Here is a 17,500-nt window from a genome sequence, read left to right on the forward strand (position 1 = left end):
CATCGTATAGTTGATGAAAGTGTAACCGCTTCAACAAATGAGCTTAGCTAGCTCAATCCCCTTGCACCTACTCGTCCTCACCAGATGCCATGTACAGAGATAGACTTTGCCTCTTCTCTGCGGGTCTTTCCTCCGTTGGTAGTCGCTTAGTGCTACTTCCCTTGTTTACTGTACATTGAGTCCTAACCAGACTCTGTGTACGTCTAGAGAAAGATACTCGATTTATCATCATTGAGTCTAGCTAACTCTAACTCAGTATCAATCTTGAAGAGTTTGCTTTCTTCTTTCTTAAGGCAGGTTCTCTTCCGGCTTCGGGGAATGGGAGGTCGATCGTATAGTAAGATCCTACGTTTTGCTTCAATGAGTATTTCGTGTTCAACGAGTGTGGTATCAGCTCTTGGGCTTGGCTAACAACATCTGATATGTTCCACGCTCGGAGGTGCGCGTAAACCAAGCGCCACTAAGCGTGCCGGACCTCACAAAGGCCGTAACTCCCTCTTCGACCGATATGGGGATGATCAACTAGTTGGCCACCAGCCCCGGAGGTCAGGTGGAAATTCTCGATGTCCCTCAGAGTCCCACCAATCATGAACAAGAACCGTTAGAGCTCGACCTATCCAATGAATCGGACCCTTGGGTCATTGAATACAAATTCATCAAAAAATAGAAAATTGCACTTCTCACTCCTCTGATAGAGGAGAATGCGAAAGCCTTTCGATCTATCAGAGAAACTTCCAACTGCTATTGAATTTGTCGAAATTCTCATTGAAAAAGTAGGTTCCGAGAAGCCAAAAAAAAAAGGGCTACAGTCCTTCTGCTACATGCCCTGACCTGACCAATCTCAAGCGTCTCTTAACACGGGCATGTCTTTCAGCACGGGAAGACAGCAAAGGACAGATGAGTATAAACAATGGTTTCAGGGAGATTTTTCAATCTCTCGCCGAAAGGGGCTAAAGTTGCCTTATCTGCTTGAGTGCTCCAGTCCAGCGCTGGAGTTCCTTAATGCAGCTGGAGGGCTTACTGGCTTTAGTTTGAAGGGGGCTTTCGCTCGCAACAAGGTAGCCGCCTGGATTGAATCCTAGTCTTTCGCGAGACTTCCGAATCAGAAAAAGGCAACCTTAAGCTCATCGATGTGTACTCCTCGGCTGTGAAAGAGAGGGCGCTTCTGAGCTAAATCAATCCCGCACAGGTGATTCCCCGGAACTAACCACTCAATGGAAAGTCAAAAGGAAGAATAAATCCGCTTTGAAAGCGATTCCAGAGACCATAAGAACGACCGGGTGGCGGGCGGGAGTAGCGGAAGCATTGAGATTTGCTTGTTCAGAGATGCGTCAAAGTATACCTATGAAAGTTGATTGCAAGGGTAAGGCACCAATGCATTACTAAAGAATAACCAACCGGAATAACTTTTAAGGGAGCGTGGAAAGAAGGATTGGTTCTACTATCTATGGGCAGGAAAACTGCCTCGGAAAACAATCCCAAGGGAAGCTTCTCGCTAGTGCTTTCCCCCCCCACGAATCTAGGATTGGACCGGCTTTCCTTTCTTAACCAGGCTCAAGGGAAGTTAGGAGTTGTTGAAGCCTTGGTGCCTAGCGAAAGCGAGTTCTTCCTTTTCCATATCCACTCAACTTCTTACGACAATTCCAAGTTCCCCCTTTTAAATAAAAAGGAAAAAATGCGAACTTTCATGTTCGAGAAGAGAATCATAAATGTGATGATCTCTTCTATCTAAACTTCGACCCTTTTTCTTTTCCCGGCCCAATGTGTTAAAAGCAAACTCTCCAAATTGTTGACGGTAGGTCGCTGAGAACAAAAGCGGAACACTTTATTATTCTCGCCGGCCGGATGGTTGCGCAATGAAGACCAATCCGCGAGCTACCCTCTCCAATCTTCATTAAGAGCCGCTCGACTCTTACTAAACGAAACAACATCCGTCCGGAAAGAGAAAGGCCGTAAAGTCGTTTGAGGTACAGTCCAGAAGCACTTCATTCAATCGAAGAAAAGAAGTCAGCATTACAAACAGATAGCCAAAGCAGACAGGGTGACAAGATGTGACAACCAGAAGGAAGCCAGCAAGTGTCAAAGAAATAAGAACTATGATTATCAATCATTTTAAAAGGAAGAGAGAGGAAGTGATACAGCCTCAGTGTGGACTTCATGGCGTGGAATCTTTGAAGGTCCCAAGACACCATTATCGCGGTTCCGTATTCCCGTTCTCTTATAAAGAATGGGTCTCTTCCCCTGGCCTCGTTGTCTCTATCGATCTCACAAGTCTTTCTGGTATAGGAAAGGCTCATCTGTGAATGAATAATATATTCCTCTTTGTCCCCCCCCCCCGTCCGGTCCCCTTCTTTGTATCGATCTTTGTTTTGGAGCTGAGCTGAGGTCGAAAGGAGCTTTGGGAAAGTCCCCGTCTTGACCGACCAACTGCCGAAATGCCCTTGCTTGGGTCAGGGGGTCAAGTCTTTTGACAAGTTTTTCTGAGGCTACCTTTTTTAGTTTAGTAAAGGCTTTTCTTTTTGTGGTTTGTGATGGGTCTAGCCCCGTGAGCCTCTCCACACGTTCTCAAATCGGCCTCTTTGTTGTTGCGGGCGTACAGTACTAATAATCCTTTTTTTCCCATGTAGAGCAGCGAATCGAGAGTCTCTCGCTATGTCCCCATTCCTTTCTTCTATTCTATGGCCGATCTTCTTTAATCCAAAGCCGGTGCAAGCGATCTCATAGGTGGATCACGGGGAATAACTCGAGATAGGAAAGCATTAAGCAAGAAAAAGCTTTTACTAAATAAGGCAGGTTCTCCTAAGCAATTAAAGGGTTACGGCTTTCGCGGGCAATCAAGGCGCGAATCCCTAGCTTGTTCGATACCGATTCCGTTAAATATCGAGATTAGAATGAAAGTATAGTGTACACCCCGGCCGCTTTCTTTGAACTAATTGATAGGCACTTAGTGTTCTAAATAACTATAATAACAACTATAACAAGCGTGCGATACAAAGCATCAACCTACGGAAAAACGAATTGATTGACTATTGAGTGCAACTCTGTAACTAGATAGACTATGGGTAGTTCAGGTGCGCTTAAAGTCTTATATAACGCATGCCGATGTTGCCACCGACAAACGTTTGACTTTACTTTACTTTACAGTAGGCAATCTCTTCGCGATTCTCTCTATGTTCTTAGTCCTCTTTCTTGGCGAAGAGGGAAAAGAGATGACTAGACTAGAAGACTCAACTGAGCTATTACGTTCGCAAGGGGCAAACGTTTAGGCCCGATCCGTTGTCAATGTTGACCAAAGGAAATCAACTACTCATTGCATCGGACAGTGATGTTGAGGGGTCGGACATGATTGCGTCCTTCAGCGGGTAGTTCGTCATCCGAACGAAAATGTGATGATTATTTGCGAAAGGATTTGGGCAATCATTTGACTCATTCTTTCGGGGGAAGTTTTTTCAGGCACGTGTGCCTTTCGAAGCACTCAACTAAACGATTCCCGATGTGCTTCCAATCCAATGTAGAAAGCAGCTCCCAAATTGAAATTTGTCCTGGGATGCTTTTGAGCTAGGTAGCCACATAATAAACGGAAGACTTTTGATCCGCCTTTTCAGACTTTGCTTCCATTGTTAGGGGAGGCCGGTTGCTTCGTAAGTGAATAGGGGTGAGTTTTGCTAATGAATTGGTGTTTTGAGTTGTCGTTTTGAGTGGTTGTATAAATAAATGGGGGTTTTGAGGCCCCATTGCCTTGTTGTTGTGTAGTTTTTCTTTTCGAGTGTTGGAGCTAAGCTGATTGGAGCTTGGGATTTCCTTAAGCGAGTTCAAGGAAGTGACGTGAAGGTAACCTTAGGTAAGGAGCTGACGAGATAAAGAGGTCTCCACGTCTTTTGGTAGTGGGGGACAGAAGGCGGACTTAATTGAGTTCTGGTCTTGTTGGGGGGCTCTAGTAAGGTATGGGGCTTTCAAAGGGGAAAAATTCACCCAGTCTAAGCCAGGCAAGCAATGCAAAGCTAGACGAACCCAGACAGAGTCCAGCGAATCCAAGCAGAGACAACTCAAGCTTGGGCCTGCCTTTCGGTCAATCAAGGAAGTACATCGAAGTGGCTTCCTCGAAAGAAGCACGCGCGTCACGCCTTCAGTTAGTAGCGAGTAGTCTTTTGATTTAGTAGAAAGCCTGTTAAAGCCATCTGAGTTGTGATGAGATACTATAGGTCAATTCAATGCTCTAATAAGCTTTCTTTTACGCCTTGGAATGAAGCATTATTCAAAGACAGTAGGCAAAGCACTAGTTGGAAGTGAAGTAGGGTAGTCAGATATAGGTTTCTCTTTTATTGAATATAAGTCTCCTCTTGTAGGCCTCTCTTTCTGTGACAAAGAGGCATTCCAAGAACTTCTATGGAGGAGCAAGAAAAGAACTGGTATTAGCTTAGTTTGCTTGTTTAGTGGCATCCCAATCCCATCCTGTCGCTTGTTTAATTTATGCCTTCCTTCTGGGCATTTATCCTTGTCTTTATTATTAGCATTGGCCTAGCTCTATCATTGGCATCCGCTTACAGAATTACCTTTAGAGCGTACCTTCCTTTCCCTGTCTACCATTCCAGCTATGTGCCCATCCCTACCCCAACCGCCTGGATCAACTGTGCTTGAACTGGAAATGAAATATCTGCTTCTACCAGCTTCAAATCGTTGCTTTACTAATAGGGGCCGATTGATATCAAGTAGGTGTATCAGTAGCGAGACATGAAGGCAAGTCGGGAAGTCGAGCAAGGAAGAGATAGCTAGCTTTTGGCTTCCCCTAAGAGAAAGAAGGGACTTTTAAGTGCAGAAGCCAAAGAAACTTCTTTACCTAACTTTGGCTGGTATACGAGTGGGAACAAGCTCAGTTCAAAAACCATATCTGTCTGTAGATTCACAAAATCTATTGTTTAGTCCTATGACTATAGACAATGAAAAGACAGAATGGGGGGCCCCGTAAGGCATGAGTTAAATATCCTTTCAAAAGTAAGAATAGGTCGAGGTTTTTTTCCTTTTCACCAAAGCTATTTGGGAAACTTCCACGAGCTTCGTTTCCTGGTAGGGTTACCTCTGTCTTTATGTTCACATCTTTTTCTGACTCTTTCATTGCGCCTTTCGCCTCCCTCGAAGTAAAAACTCTCCAGTGAGACCAGATCAGCCAGAAGCCTTGGTGTGCTAACAAAGCATTCCCTCTGAACTTCCCGTTGGGATATCACAGAGCTACTTCTTTACTATCTATTTCTTCATTAGAGTCTAGAAGTGCTTTTTAGCCCCTCCCATCCTTCCTACCCTTTTCTTTTGGCACAGCAATTGACGTTTAGTTAAGGACTGCTTACTCATATCCCCCTTACCCGTGATAAAGTTCCTCTTTCTAGGATCTGAATCGGGATCATCAAATATCGTATAGAAATGAAATGAATCGCTTCTGTCTGGTTTCATTCTAAGAAATTTGTAAGAAAAGAGATCAACGAGCCTGGATTGAATCTTTCGCGGGGTTTTTCCGAATTGGTTCAATTCCCGTTATACGCGATGTGGCGAAAAAGACTGATTCAACGACCTCATACTACAGTCCTTTGAGAAATATCGAGAGAGGTTCGCCGACCAAATCCGGGAAGAATTTCCCTTGGCGAACCATATCAAGACACCTTCCTTTAAAGATCAAGTACTTAATGAACTCCTTTCAGATTATTCCCTTGAGAATTATAACAGGGACCTACTTTTGTCTTTAGTTAAAAGTATGCAAAGTGAAATGGACGAAACGGAAAAAAAAAATAATAATTTACTATACGATGCCATACGAACACTATTAAAAAATGACAGGGGCAGATAAGGGTCGTGGTTGTAACTGACATAGTGTTGGTTCCTGACGTGAGTTATAACATTTGAATTTCTCAACCATTCATTCTACGTTCCCGAAATGGATCCTATCAAATATTTCACATTTTCGATGATCATTTCTATTTTAGGTATTCGGGGAATCCTCCTTAATAGACGAAATATTCCTATTATGTCAATGCCAATTGAATCAATGTTATTAGCTGTGAATTTGAACTTTTTGGTCTTTTCTGTTTCTTCGGATGATATGATGGGTCAATCATTTGCTTCATTGGTTCCAACGGTGGCAGCTGCGGAATCTGCTATTGGGTTAGCCATTTTCGTTATTACTTTCCGAGTCCGAGGGACTATTGCTGTAGAATCTATTAATAGCATTCAAGGTTAAAGATGACTCCTAGAGAATTACCAAAATACGAAGTTCTCTTCTCCTTTCGTTCTCTTCTTTCTTTTTGATTTTGACTTGGTTGGCAGGGTCAGGGCCTTTCTCGCTGGGCGAGCGCATCCGATTCTAAAGTCCTTTCCTAAACCACTTCCCGTTCAGTTGCTGAAAGATAGAGATAGACTTTCAAAATGAGATTGAGTTCGACGAATATGCAGGCTAGAAAGATGCTATTTGCTGCTATTCCATCTATTTGTGCATTAAGTTCGAAGAAGATCTCAATCTATAATGAAGAAATGATAGTAGCTCGTTGTTTTATAGGCTTTATCATATTCAGTAGGAAGAGTTTAGGTAATACTTTCAAAGTGACTCTCGACGGGAGAATCCAGGCTATTCAGGAAGAATCGCAGCAATTCCCCAATCCTAACGAAGTAGTTCCTCCGGAATCCAATGAACAACAACGAAACCTTAGGATCAGCTTGCGAATTTGTGGCACCGTAGTAGAATCATTACCAATGGCACGCTGTGCACCTAAGTGCGAAAAGACAGTGCAAGCTTTGTTATGTCGAAACCTAAATGTTAAGTCAGCAACACTTCCAAATGCCACTTCTTCCCGTCGCATCCGTCTTCAGGACGATCTAGTCACAGGTTTTCACTTCTCAGTGAGTGATAAATTTGTCCCGGGGTGTACGTTGAAAGCTTCTATAGTAGAACTCATTCGAGAGGGCTTGGTGGTCTTAAGAATGGTTCGGGGGGGGGGTTCTCTTAAGAATAAAGAAGACGAATAGAATCTAATTCATCTTTATGCTAAGAGAAGAGCGGATCCAATACCAAGACGACTTCTTTCTCAGAAAGTGCAGCAAGTACTTTAGGAATTTTGGGATATCATGGCCCACGAGTGAGTTGCCAAGTGCCCCCTAGGAGGGCAGTCTACCACAAGATCGAGTTGGGGCCTGGAGCCAAAGCCCCTTAACTTACTTAGACTGGGGCTGGGTTTAGCAGATGGCCCCCCAACTAGCATCTATTAGTTAAGGGGCTTTGTTGAGCTCAGGAAAGAATTTCAGGAACTCATTGAGGCCTATTTCTATTCCAGCCTCCAAGGCAGTTTTTCCCTATCTTGCTGGGGAAAGCTTGGGAAGCCCCTGTTTTATTCCAGAAAAAGCGGGAGCCTTGTGCATTGATTATCGGGCGCTCAACAAGGTAACCTAACCATCAAGAACAAGTATCCGCTTTGATCCCTGACTTCTTCTTGGATGAAGAATTACCTTAGTGCGACTATCCCCACTACACGAAAGAAAAATCCAATCTGCCCGTAGCCTTCTAGCCGAAAGGAAAGAAAGATTCTCTTAGCTAAGTAACTTTCACTACGAACCGCTCCGTGGGCTACGCGAAGGGACGAGTTAAGGAACGACAGTCAAAGACGACGTGGACGTCATACTACACAACACAAGTAGAGACGGGAAGCAAAAGCTCCATTTACGTAGGGTCGCGCCTTACGTGCCACTACCAACCCTCGAAAGCTTGCTAGCCTTCCTTCTTTTGAAGCTGGGGTAGTCTCTAGCAATCTTTCGATTGCACGTATCTGTCCTTGCCGATGAACCGATCACCTTAAGAAAGTCTCTCTCTTAAGGTGAAGCGCGTTTCAGCCATCTCCAACTCTCTCCGAAAGGTTGGGGAGGTGGCAACGGAATATGTTGGAATTGCTTCTTCCACCACCACGGATGAAATCGTGACAAACTGAAAAGAAGGTTCAGATAGCGAATTCTGTGACTCATTTATCACCGCGTCTACATCTATCCAACTTTTTTTTAGGGGTATGACCCGAATCGAATTATCCCGGAGGGTAACCGTACCGAATAAGCAATAAGGCTGGCTCTTCTTGTCTTGACGGCTCAATGCCGAATCGGGAGGAACGGGAAGTTGTCTAATAAAGCAGCTCCTCCATTGCATAGACTCGACCTACGACGCTTGAAAGAGAACCGGTTTAGATAGAAGACTGCTATAGAATCAGAATAAGCTGTTGTGCACGAATAAGCTCTTTTCAGGTCTAGAAGTAAGAACTCTTGAGTAAGCCGATTCCCTTCTGACTTTCCTCTTGATGACGAAAAATACGCTGTTTTATAAAGTTGTCCGATTTCAATTGACGTCTAGGAAGGGAAATTTACTTTTAATCAAAAATCCCGAGAAAACGCTCAAATGTCACATTTCGATGTCTCGTAGGAAAGGAAATCCGATTTATGCCAAAATTCCCGGGGTTTCGATTGTTCATTTAACTTATCACCTCGAGTGGCATTGATGGCATTCATAGGGAAGGGAAAATTCCACGGACGGAAGAGAAAACCCAGTCTAGTCTGTCTTAGAAAGAACCGTTAGATCATCAACCCTAGTCATTTCATCAGCTGCACACGAATCTCACTCTATAAAGAGAATGTCTTTTTTTTGTCATATACATCTTATCTTCATTTGAAAACGAATGGCGCATCTTCCTCAATAGGAACTTCGACTTGCCTTCAGGTCTGGACTGCATTGTCTTATCGTATCGCTTTTGCGGGGTAAAGGCTGGTGCTCTAATAGGCATAGGCATTCGCCTTTCGAGTTGTTGTCTCTCGAAAAAGTAAGCTTATTATTACCTTAGTCTAAAGCGGGAATGAAAGCAAAAAAGGCAACTAGTCTTGATGCCGAGAATGCCCTCTTTGAAGAGAAAGAATACGCTCTTGTCGCAATTGAATCTGAATACGGGTATTGGCAGCGAATAAGATAGAATAGGTAATTGTTCCATTAGGAGCTCTTGTCTTATAGAAGTAAGCGGTGTTGGATAGAAGACTGTTTGAGTTGCCGGTCCTACTGCTTGAGAAGAAGCTACACATTCATCTTACTCGAGAAATGACTTTAGAATCGAGAGCTTGTTTAAAGTTAAAGCTAATGCCAAATATTCCTATTTATTTAGGAACTTCACTGAAAACTGGGGAAAGGACAAATGCCACAGAAGCCAGACCAGAAAGAGCTCTTGCCTCCAACTCAAAAGAGAACAGAACGTTCCTTCCGCAACGCAAGGACGATATCTTTCGTAGCAGCCAAGGATGAGTTCGATCCATTAGGTTCTTCAATTTGTTCAGAAAAGAAACGAGAGACAAGAAAACATCTTTGATTACGATTAAAAGAAAGACTCTCAAATAGCCCAAGATCCAATTTCGGGTCATTTCTTGGTGAACATGATCTGCCATAATCTCTTCGATCCCTTCATTTATGTGCCAGAATAGAGAGAGATTTGATAGGAAAGTGGAAGAGACTTTTTTGTATATGATAATCAAAGGGAGTGGGAAAGCTGCAGTAATTCTTTGGAAAAGCCCGATTCTCTTTGTCTTCGAGCTTTCATTCCTCAATCCACTGATTCGTTCCTTCATATACCTCCCCACCAATAGATAGATACAAATAGGAATAACCGAACCACGTCTACAAAATGCCAGTACCATGCAGCTGCTTCAAAGCCAACGTGATGCTCCTTGGTCAGATGACCAAGATATTGGCGAATACCACATATGATCGAGAAAAGAGTACCTATAATCACATGAAAACCATGAAAGCCAGTTGCTAAAAAAAAGGTAGAACCATAAATACTATCTGAAATAGTGGGGGGTGCTTGATAATATTCCATTCCTTGAAAGCCAGTGAATACTAGAGCCAGTGAAACGGTAGCTACTAAAGCGTAAACTGCTCGTTTTTCCTTCCCCGCGAGTATAGCATGATGAGCCCAAGTTACGGCAGCTCCGGATGAAAGGAGAATAGGGGTATTAAGAAAAGGGATTTCCCAAGGATCTAAAACCCCAATCCCTTTTGGGGGCCAAATACCTCCGATCTCTACCGTAGGCGCCAAAGAAGAATGAAAAGAAGCCCGAAAAAAAGCAAAAAAGAACATAACCTCCGATACGATGAACAGAATAAAACCATATCGAAGTCCTAATTGTACGACTTTGGTATGATGTCCTTCCAACGTGGATTCACGTAGAACATCGCGCCACCATACGAACATGGTATATAGGATAAATATGAGGCCCAAACTGAGAAGTGTTGCACCCCCTTGAAATGGGTGCATGTACATCACACCTCCTACGGTGGTTGCCAAAGCTCCGAGTGAACCCGAAATAGGCCATGGACTTGGATCTACCAAATGATAAGAATGCCTCTGAGATTCAATCATAAACCATTGTTGCCTCGGTTGTATGTAAACCCCCCCTTCACCCCCCACCCCCTATATTGGTAAAGAAGGGCTTTTTGGGGTCTAATTTTCTTTCTATCTGACAGGACAAACAAATAGGAAGGGATGGTTCTTTCATTGCATTGATAGAAGTCGAACTAAAAAAAGATCTCTCTAAACCTTTGAGAAGAGAATCGTTGGTTTGACCGACGAACTACGTGGGAAAATGGATCTTCTTTCTTTGATTTTCAGCAAGCATTTTTGAAAAGTAACAATTCCATTCAGTTCGGTTTTGGAAAACTTGCTGGTCGCGGATTAGTGCCTTTTATTCCACTATTCTGATCGAGAAGGAATCTCTTCCGAACGCCCAAGTCATAATGAGATTAAACAACGATGCTTCCTTGGCCGTGTGGAACATGGATTAGCATTATGTCATTCCTACAAGCGATCCCCCATCCAGGATTAGAAGAAGTGCTATATGAGGACTTTGAGATCAAATAGAATATGTTTCTTTCCATTCCCCGTGAGCCACTTATTTCTCCGAAACAAGAGATCAAAGTGATTGTCCTCCTTTTTCCCAATAAGTCGACAGCGTTACACCATTGGGATACTTCGAATAAACTAGAGTACATATAGGATACACCGGTGCTAAAACCTTTTCTCAAGATATCTTCCAAACTGTTGGGGTCCTTGCTCCGGATGTTGTTCCCCCGGTCTGAAACCAGTTGGTTCCTGAGTTTTAGAATTCTGCTGATCCCAAGTACTCCATCTCCATCATTGCATATGGGAATATAGAAAGTAAAGAGGAAAAGGCATGACCAGAAGAATTGTGTGAAATAAGTGAATTTATCCAGTTGAGGCATTCTTGATCAAAATAAATGCTTCCCTCCAGACAGCAAGACTCCGTCAAGCCTCCACGAGTAGTAATGAACTATAGAGAGCTGGTTGTTGACCAACAAAGAAAGAGATGGGACTTTTTGGGCATTGGTTGAGATAAATCAAGCTTGGACCGACTTAAGTCAAGACTGGCTACCTAGCAAGAAAACGGCTGCGCTAACGCGCAACGGTGGTCGTAGATCAGCTAGCGCTCAGTCCCTTGCTTGTTCCCTCACTGTACACTTGATATATATCTGTTTTCATTATCGCAACTCTCTTTCGAAAGTGAGATCACACTGGCTTGTTGAAGAGGGAAAGATCACTCCTAAAAGCAACCTCTCTCTTCTATACGATAACAAACCGCCAGACGCGCCTTTTGAATATGAGTAGGCGCACGAGGGTTACCGGCTCCACGACCTCGCAAGGCACTACTGTAGAGCTAGTTGGGCCTGCCGCTTTCTCAATCGAAAATGGAAACTGTCAAGATTAGCGTACTGAACGATTCCATCTATCACTGACGTTATTTCGATAAAGTCCCAAATCCATAATTGTAGCATTAATTAAGTCATCGTTTCGTCATCCAACATGCTTCTTTCTAAGTAATTTCATACCTTACTACTTTCCTCCGTTACCATTCGTTGCTCCTTTGCCCTATGCCTTACGTCTCTGCCTCCTCATCTGTCTCGTTCGCTTTTGCTCAAGTAGCCATACCTTATAGAATATTCTTTGCTCGATGCTTTGAATAAGGAGGAGAACAAGGAAGCATTCCTTACGCTGCACTCGCTTCAAGATAGAATTCCACTAGATCACTGACTAAACGACGAGGAGATAGAAGCCAGGATGTGACTACTGCTCTCCCACTAAAAGAACTGGATTGTACGAGTATCGATAAGTTAATTCTTTATGGAAATAAAGAATGCATTTTCCCCCCTTAGGGCACATCCTTACCTACATCCAACTCAATCTGTTAAAAATATAGTTTCATTTGAATGCTAACTGAAAGTTGGATCAATTATATCCCACTGAGCTCAAGAGATGAGGCTCCAGGGCAATGATTTATTTAGGAAGGACCCGAAAGTGCCATATGCATATGAAAGGATTGAATTGACTAATTCATCCCATGTAGCCTATGCCTCAGTATGCCCATTCAGTCAAGCCAGTCGCAAAGCGGTCTTCTTTCTAAGACTCTCCTTCCCTGAAGTTAGTCTGCCCAGTCAGTCGTTCTTTCCTATCTATTAGCAGTTGCTGCCAAAAAGACGGGGTTTTCATGGAAGGCAGAATTCACAGCTAGTGAAGCTATTGAATCCACTTTGGGACTTGGAATATATTAACTTTTTGAATCTTCCTCTATAGCATCCGATTACTGATTCTTAAACTGACACAAAGGAGATAGAAGAACATCTTTGCACTGTATTCGCGGCTTTGGCGATGACTGGGACATTAAACAAGCATTGATGAGACCTTCTGTAAAGTAAGGTGCTTTCGGTATGGTTTCCTCTACTAGAGGCGTCAAACCGACAGAATGCCTGACCGGGTAAAGTAGTTAAATGCCTAAGCCTCCCCAGCGCCAGACAAAGACCTTGCCTGCACCCTCTATTTATTTTAAAAGCCTGGGCAGAAAGAGAGCATCTGTTCATCATCTCTAGTAGACACAGACATAGGACTAAGAAGTTGTCGACATTTTGAATAACCAAAGATCAACAGCTCGGGGAACCCATGTCTGATAACAATATCGTGAACTTAGTATACTTTCGTATAAATTTACCAAGGAAAGGACATGTAGTCAGGAGAATCTTCACCTTTAGAGGAGATGGAATAAGAATTCAGTAGAGGACTTTGGTCTGTGCCAATCATTCAAGTGGTGATCTGGCATCGTGAGCACAAGTATATAGAGGAAGGCCGCCGATGAATAAGGATATAAATATTGGTCATTGGTCTCCTAGATGAAAGAGAAGGATCGAATAGGATTTCGAATACCCTTTTTCCATTTCCTCATGGCCAGCCAGGTGGAAGGGGAAGGCTGACGCGCAATTGCTGGAGTTGGTCGACAAAAACAAGAGCGCGGGTGAAGTTGTTCAACTCCTCTCTCATCACCGGGGGTATAGAATGGAGGACCATGGAATATTTTAATATAAAGAGAAAGGTGATGGTTTCCTTCGTGGGTACAGACGTGGGTTCGGTTCTCCGGTATCCTGTCTCGTTCTCTCCCCGGCAGACGAGATAGAGGCTTCGACTGAAGAGATGGAAGTGGACGAAAATAAATATTTTCAACAAATAAAGTCTTCTTAATTCGCTTCCGTGCCGCTACTTGGTTGGAACCAGAGCTTATGCTTATTACAGTGCTTCCAAGATCATCATTGATGAAGAGATCGAAAGTATTTTCGCTTAGGATATCCTATATGCCTGCTGCCCGGGCTCTTGCCTCTGCATAATCCCTTGGAGGGGCAAAGAGGGATACTGGGCGACGGCTCCGGACTGGTTCTTCGTCACTACGAGTCACTCATTGATTGAGGGAAGAAGAGGGAGAGCGAGCTAGGGGTAGAATCATTAGTTGGGCCAGTGAGATCCAATTTTTCTGTCGGTACCTCGGCTTTCTTCACCCCGCTACTGGCGGGCTAAACATAGCCCTATAATATAACCAACCCGATTTTGATTATTGTATTGGGTTTCGATCTCCACTCCCGATCAATCGACATTTTCGGGACAACGAGTGAGTTTCTCAAACAGCCTCAATGGGCGGGAGAGGAATAGATAACGACTCTTTCTACCGACCGACCAGAGCGAATGGATATCCAGGGGCTGGAAAGCCTAAGGTAAGGGTCAAAACCGGATTTCTTGGGCGAGTATATACTAAGTTCCTGTCGAAATCACACGATCTACGGGGACGCGAAGGCCATAAATCATCGAAGAAGTCAGGTGGGTTCCGGTTCCGGGTAGTTTTCAATACGCAGTCGAAGAGCGGGATCGCACATCTTTTTATTTAAATACTAATTTGGCCCGTGAATGTATACGATCATCAAATGTATGTGGAAGAAAATCCACCCCCTTTCCTTCCTTTAGTGCTCCTTCTGGTACACATTTGTCTTGGATATAGAGATTGAAAAAAAAAAGTAAAAGTATTTACTGACTAAGACGGAGATGAGGGCATACCCGGATCGAGTAAACCAAAAGGGGGAAGGTACTCGACAAAGACAGATAGGAACGAAAGCAGTCTAAGAATAAGCCTTAAACGTAGACTTCAAACTGGAAGTAAAGTAAGCGCACAGAGAAGAGTAAGACTTTCCCATCTAAGAATGAAATGAAAACAGATGATTCGCCGCGAATTGACTCGTAAAATTCAGAATTACCAGCGGATTCTATCCGATATAAATGAAGTTGTTTGTCTTGTTCTGCCTTTTCCGAATCCCCCGTGCCTAATGTCCTATTCAAAGAGCAGAGGAAAGTGCAGACTATTTCCGATCTTATAAAGCTTCCTTTCCTTGAAGCTTATTGAGTCCCGATTCTCTCTCTTCCTCTGATTTAGCCCCCAAAGAGGTTGGATTTGAGGATTCTTCCCTTTTTTGGGTTATGAGTGTGGGTTGTTTCTTTTTTTTCAATTATTATTTTTTGAATAGGTGGTCTTTTTCTCTCTATGTGTCTATATCTTCTCCCCCTTTTTCCCTATACTTTTTTTATAGTGCCTCTTTTCTTTCAAAGGTATTTTATTCTGAAGTGAAGGAACCGAGGGTCATTCTATTTCAGCTCTTCTTTATTTGCTTTGCGACTGGGAATTTGATTTCCCGGGCTTAAGCCCACAAGGCAGGTCCTGACACGAGGGTAGGTGCTATGGTTTCTGCAAAAAGGTTGTTCCTTGGCTTCAATTTACCTTGTGACTACGGCGGGAATGCTTGCTTGATTAAGCAAATTAAATAAGCTTTGGGTTTTAATCAATAGAAAGTCTAGTATGGCATATGGCGGAACAGTAAGCTTAGCTGTGAAAAGAATTCACCAAGGTGAATAGTCTTCCATACCGGATTCTTAGTCTGCTTGAAAGCCATCAAGATAAAAGGCTAAGGCAGGGGAGTTTGAAAACCCTTTTCAGTCTCCCAATAAACGAAAAAAAAAAGTATTTATGGTGACACGAAAGCTGGATGTGTGAGCCATGCATGGGTATGGGAAACTTTCGGTCTTCCCCCGAACTACCTTCATAAATTACAACAGTATGAATTAAGTAAGTCCAAAAGGAAAGAAAAGAAGAGAGAATCTCTAACTCAGAAAGAGTATATTAAGTCAGAGGAGATCGCATAGAAGCCTCTGCTTTCAAATCTCTTTGTTTGAGCTATTATTAGACTAGGGAAAAAAAAAAGAATTCCTATACAGTCATTTCGTGGACGCTACGCCCCTAGTCAGGCTGACATAGGATAGGAGTGAATTGGGGGTCTTATCCTGTCTTACTCTGTACTAGTCTTTTCCTCGTCTAGCATGAATGGTGAAAACCAAGTCTGATTGGTGTCGATGTTGGCGAATCGGCTAGCTATTATCTGGGTTGCCGTGCTCTAGCGGGGAACTCCTTTCTTTATTTTAAAGAAGCTCTGGAGCTAGATTGGAGCTAGAAAAGATAAGGCCCTCGCAGCGGGAAAATAAGCTTAAAGGCTGACTTTTATAGAACTACGGGAAGTGGAAAGGAAAGCCCTTTAAAACCATCAGCAGGAAAAAAGAAAATTGAAAGAAAGTAAAGGCCGGTTCCACTGATGTAGCTAAATCGGAGGCTGTTGCTGACTCTGATCTTAGAGTGGATTCCTGCTTTGGGGCAGGTAAAGCCTTAAGGGCAAAGGAATGAAGTTCTTCGTCTTTTTTTTCCTAAACCTAAATAAACACTATTCCGGCGGCTGCCTCTGAACTATAGTTCTGGGCCTACGATGACTATTCTGGGCTCCGGGATTCCTATCCTATTATGGTTATGGAAGGGGTAAGGCTTTCAATGAAAAAGGAATGAAAGACCGGCATCTTACTTTTGCCGATTCCTATTCTAATCTAATAACACGCGCTTTCGCCGAGAACCCTGATAGCTAGTGCTCTGATAGGCTGATCCTTCTGATTTTCAGTCATCTATCCTTTTTCTTTCCCTAGCGAGTGAAGAAGGAGTGGATGTTTTGAACGAGTCTTAAGCGAGTGAAGTGCCCCATAAGCTAGTTGGGCGAGCTATATGTAACAATTCCGTGAGCAACGATTGAACTGAACGTTCCAAGTGCATCCAGCAGGAATCGAACCTACGAATTTGCCCCTTTATTAGGTTGGTATAGGTTGGGCGCTTTAGCCATTCAGCCATGGATGCAAAGAGACTCAGCGAGTGAACTAGGTTTTGGTATTCCTTCTCGAGCTTCTATTTCTTCCGTTAAAGAAGATTCGGGAAAAGATAGAATAGGAAGACGTGTTTCCAGAACGAACAAGATACGGGTTGAGAAGGGGGAGTTAGCAAAGTTAGACAAGATTGGAATGGGCATAGGAACATGTATTGATGTACCAGATCGGCTAATGCTCCCAGGTTGATGCGATGTATTCCACCAGTTAACTGAAGACTTGATTATTGGTATATCGATCGGTCCAGCACGGATTGAAATAGAAGCCGGTTCGACAGGAAGCTTTTGAAAACACAGTGCACCCAGGTAAATAAGGAACGAGATGAATACTGAGGTTAAACGAGCGTCCCACACCCAAAAGGTGCCCCACATAGGTCTTCCCCGAAACCCCCCAGTAACTAAGGTAAACAACGTAAAAAAAGCACCTATTTCTATACCGGTTCCGGAAGAGCGAAGAAAAAGGGGATGTTTTGTTAATAGGAACAAGAAAGTGTTTATAGCCGTAGCGATATAAACAAGAATACTCATCCGAGCCGCAGGAACATGTACATACGGAATACGAGAATTTCCACCTTGTTGAAAATCTAGTGGTGCTACCCGAAGACTTAAATGAATAGCCATCGCTGTTAAGAACAACCGAGATCCAATGAGAATTTGCGCGTAGCTTCTGGTCTTTGACATCAAAAAATAAGGTTGTAATAACGAAAAGGACATGTGAGAATTTGGTCCTAGCTAGTAGAACAAGAAAGACATGGATCTATATTCAATACGCAATCAAAGGATTTCCCCCAACGAAGAATTCCTCAGGCTTTGTTTTCGCTCCGCTCGTGCGTGGCGCTCCTTGCTCGCGGAGCGGCATACCGGAAAACC

At 43.3% G+C, this 17,500-nt stretch overlaps 2 protein-coding genes across 2 annotated transcripts; both read right to left on the bottom strand.

Annotated features, from left to right (window-relative positions):
- Positions 1 to 9,304: 9,304 nt before the first annotated feature.
- Positions 9,305 to 10,503, bottom strand: LOC116190050 (cytochrome c oxidase subunit 3). Its single transcript, XM_031519719.1, has one exon. It carries the CDS (start codon positions 10,416 to 10,418, stop codon positions 9,621 to 9,623), a length of 798 nt encoding a protein of 265 aa, XP_031375579.1. The 5' UTR covers positions 10,419 to 10,503; the 3' UTR covers positions 9,305 to 9,620.
- Positions 10,504 to 10,659: 156 nt separating this feature from the next.
- Positions 10,660 to 13,135, bottom strand: LOC116190053 (putative ATP synthase protein YMF19). The gene has a single exon (XM_031519724.1). It carries the CDS (start codon positions 11,276 to 11,278, stop codon positions 10,799 to 10,801), a length of 480 nt encoding a protein of 159 aa, XP_031375584.1. The 5' UTR covers positions 11,279 to 13,135; the 3' UTR covers positions 10,660 to 10,798.
- Positions 13,136 to 17,500: the final 4,365 nt, after the last annotated feature.

This window comes from Punica granatum, unplaced genomic scaffold (genome assembly GCF_007655135.1).
Source record: "Punica granatum isolate Tunisia-2019 unplaced genomic scaffold, ASM765513v2 Contig00108, whole genome shotgun sequence".
In the NCBI taxonomy this organism is placed as follows: domain Eukaryota; kingdom Viridiplantae; phylum Streptophyta; class Magnoliopsida; order Myrtales; family Lythraceae; genus Punica; species Punica granatum.

Coding starts and splice junctions, on each gene's coding strand:
- LOC116190053 (XM_031519724.1), bottom strand. CDS start 11,278: ATGCCTCAACTGGATAAATTCACTTATTTCACACAATTCTTCTGGTCA.
- LOC116190050 (XM_031519719.1), bottom strand. CDS start 10,418: ATGATTGAATCTCAGAGGCATTCTTATCATTTGGTAGATCCAAGTCCA.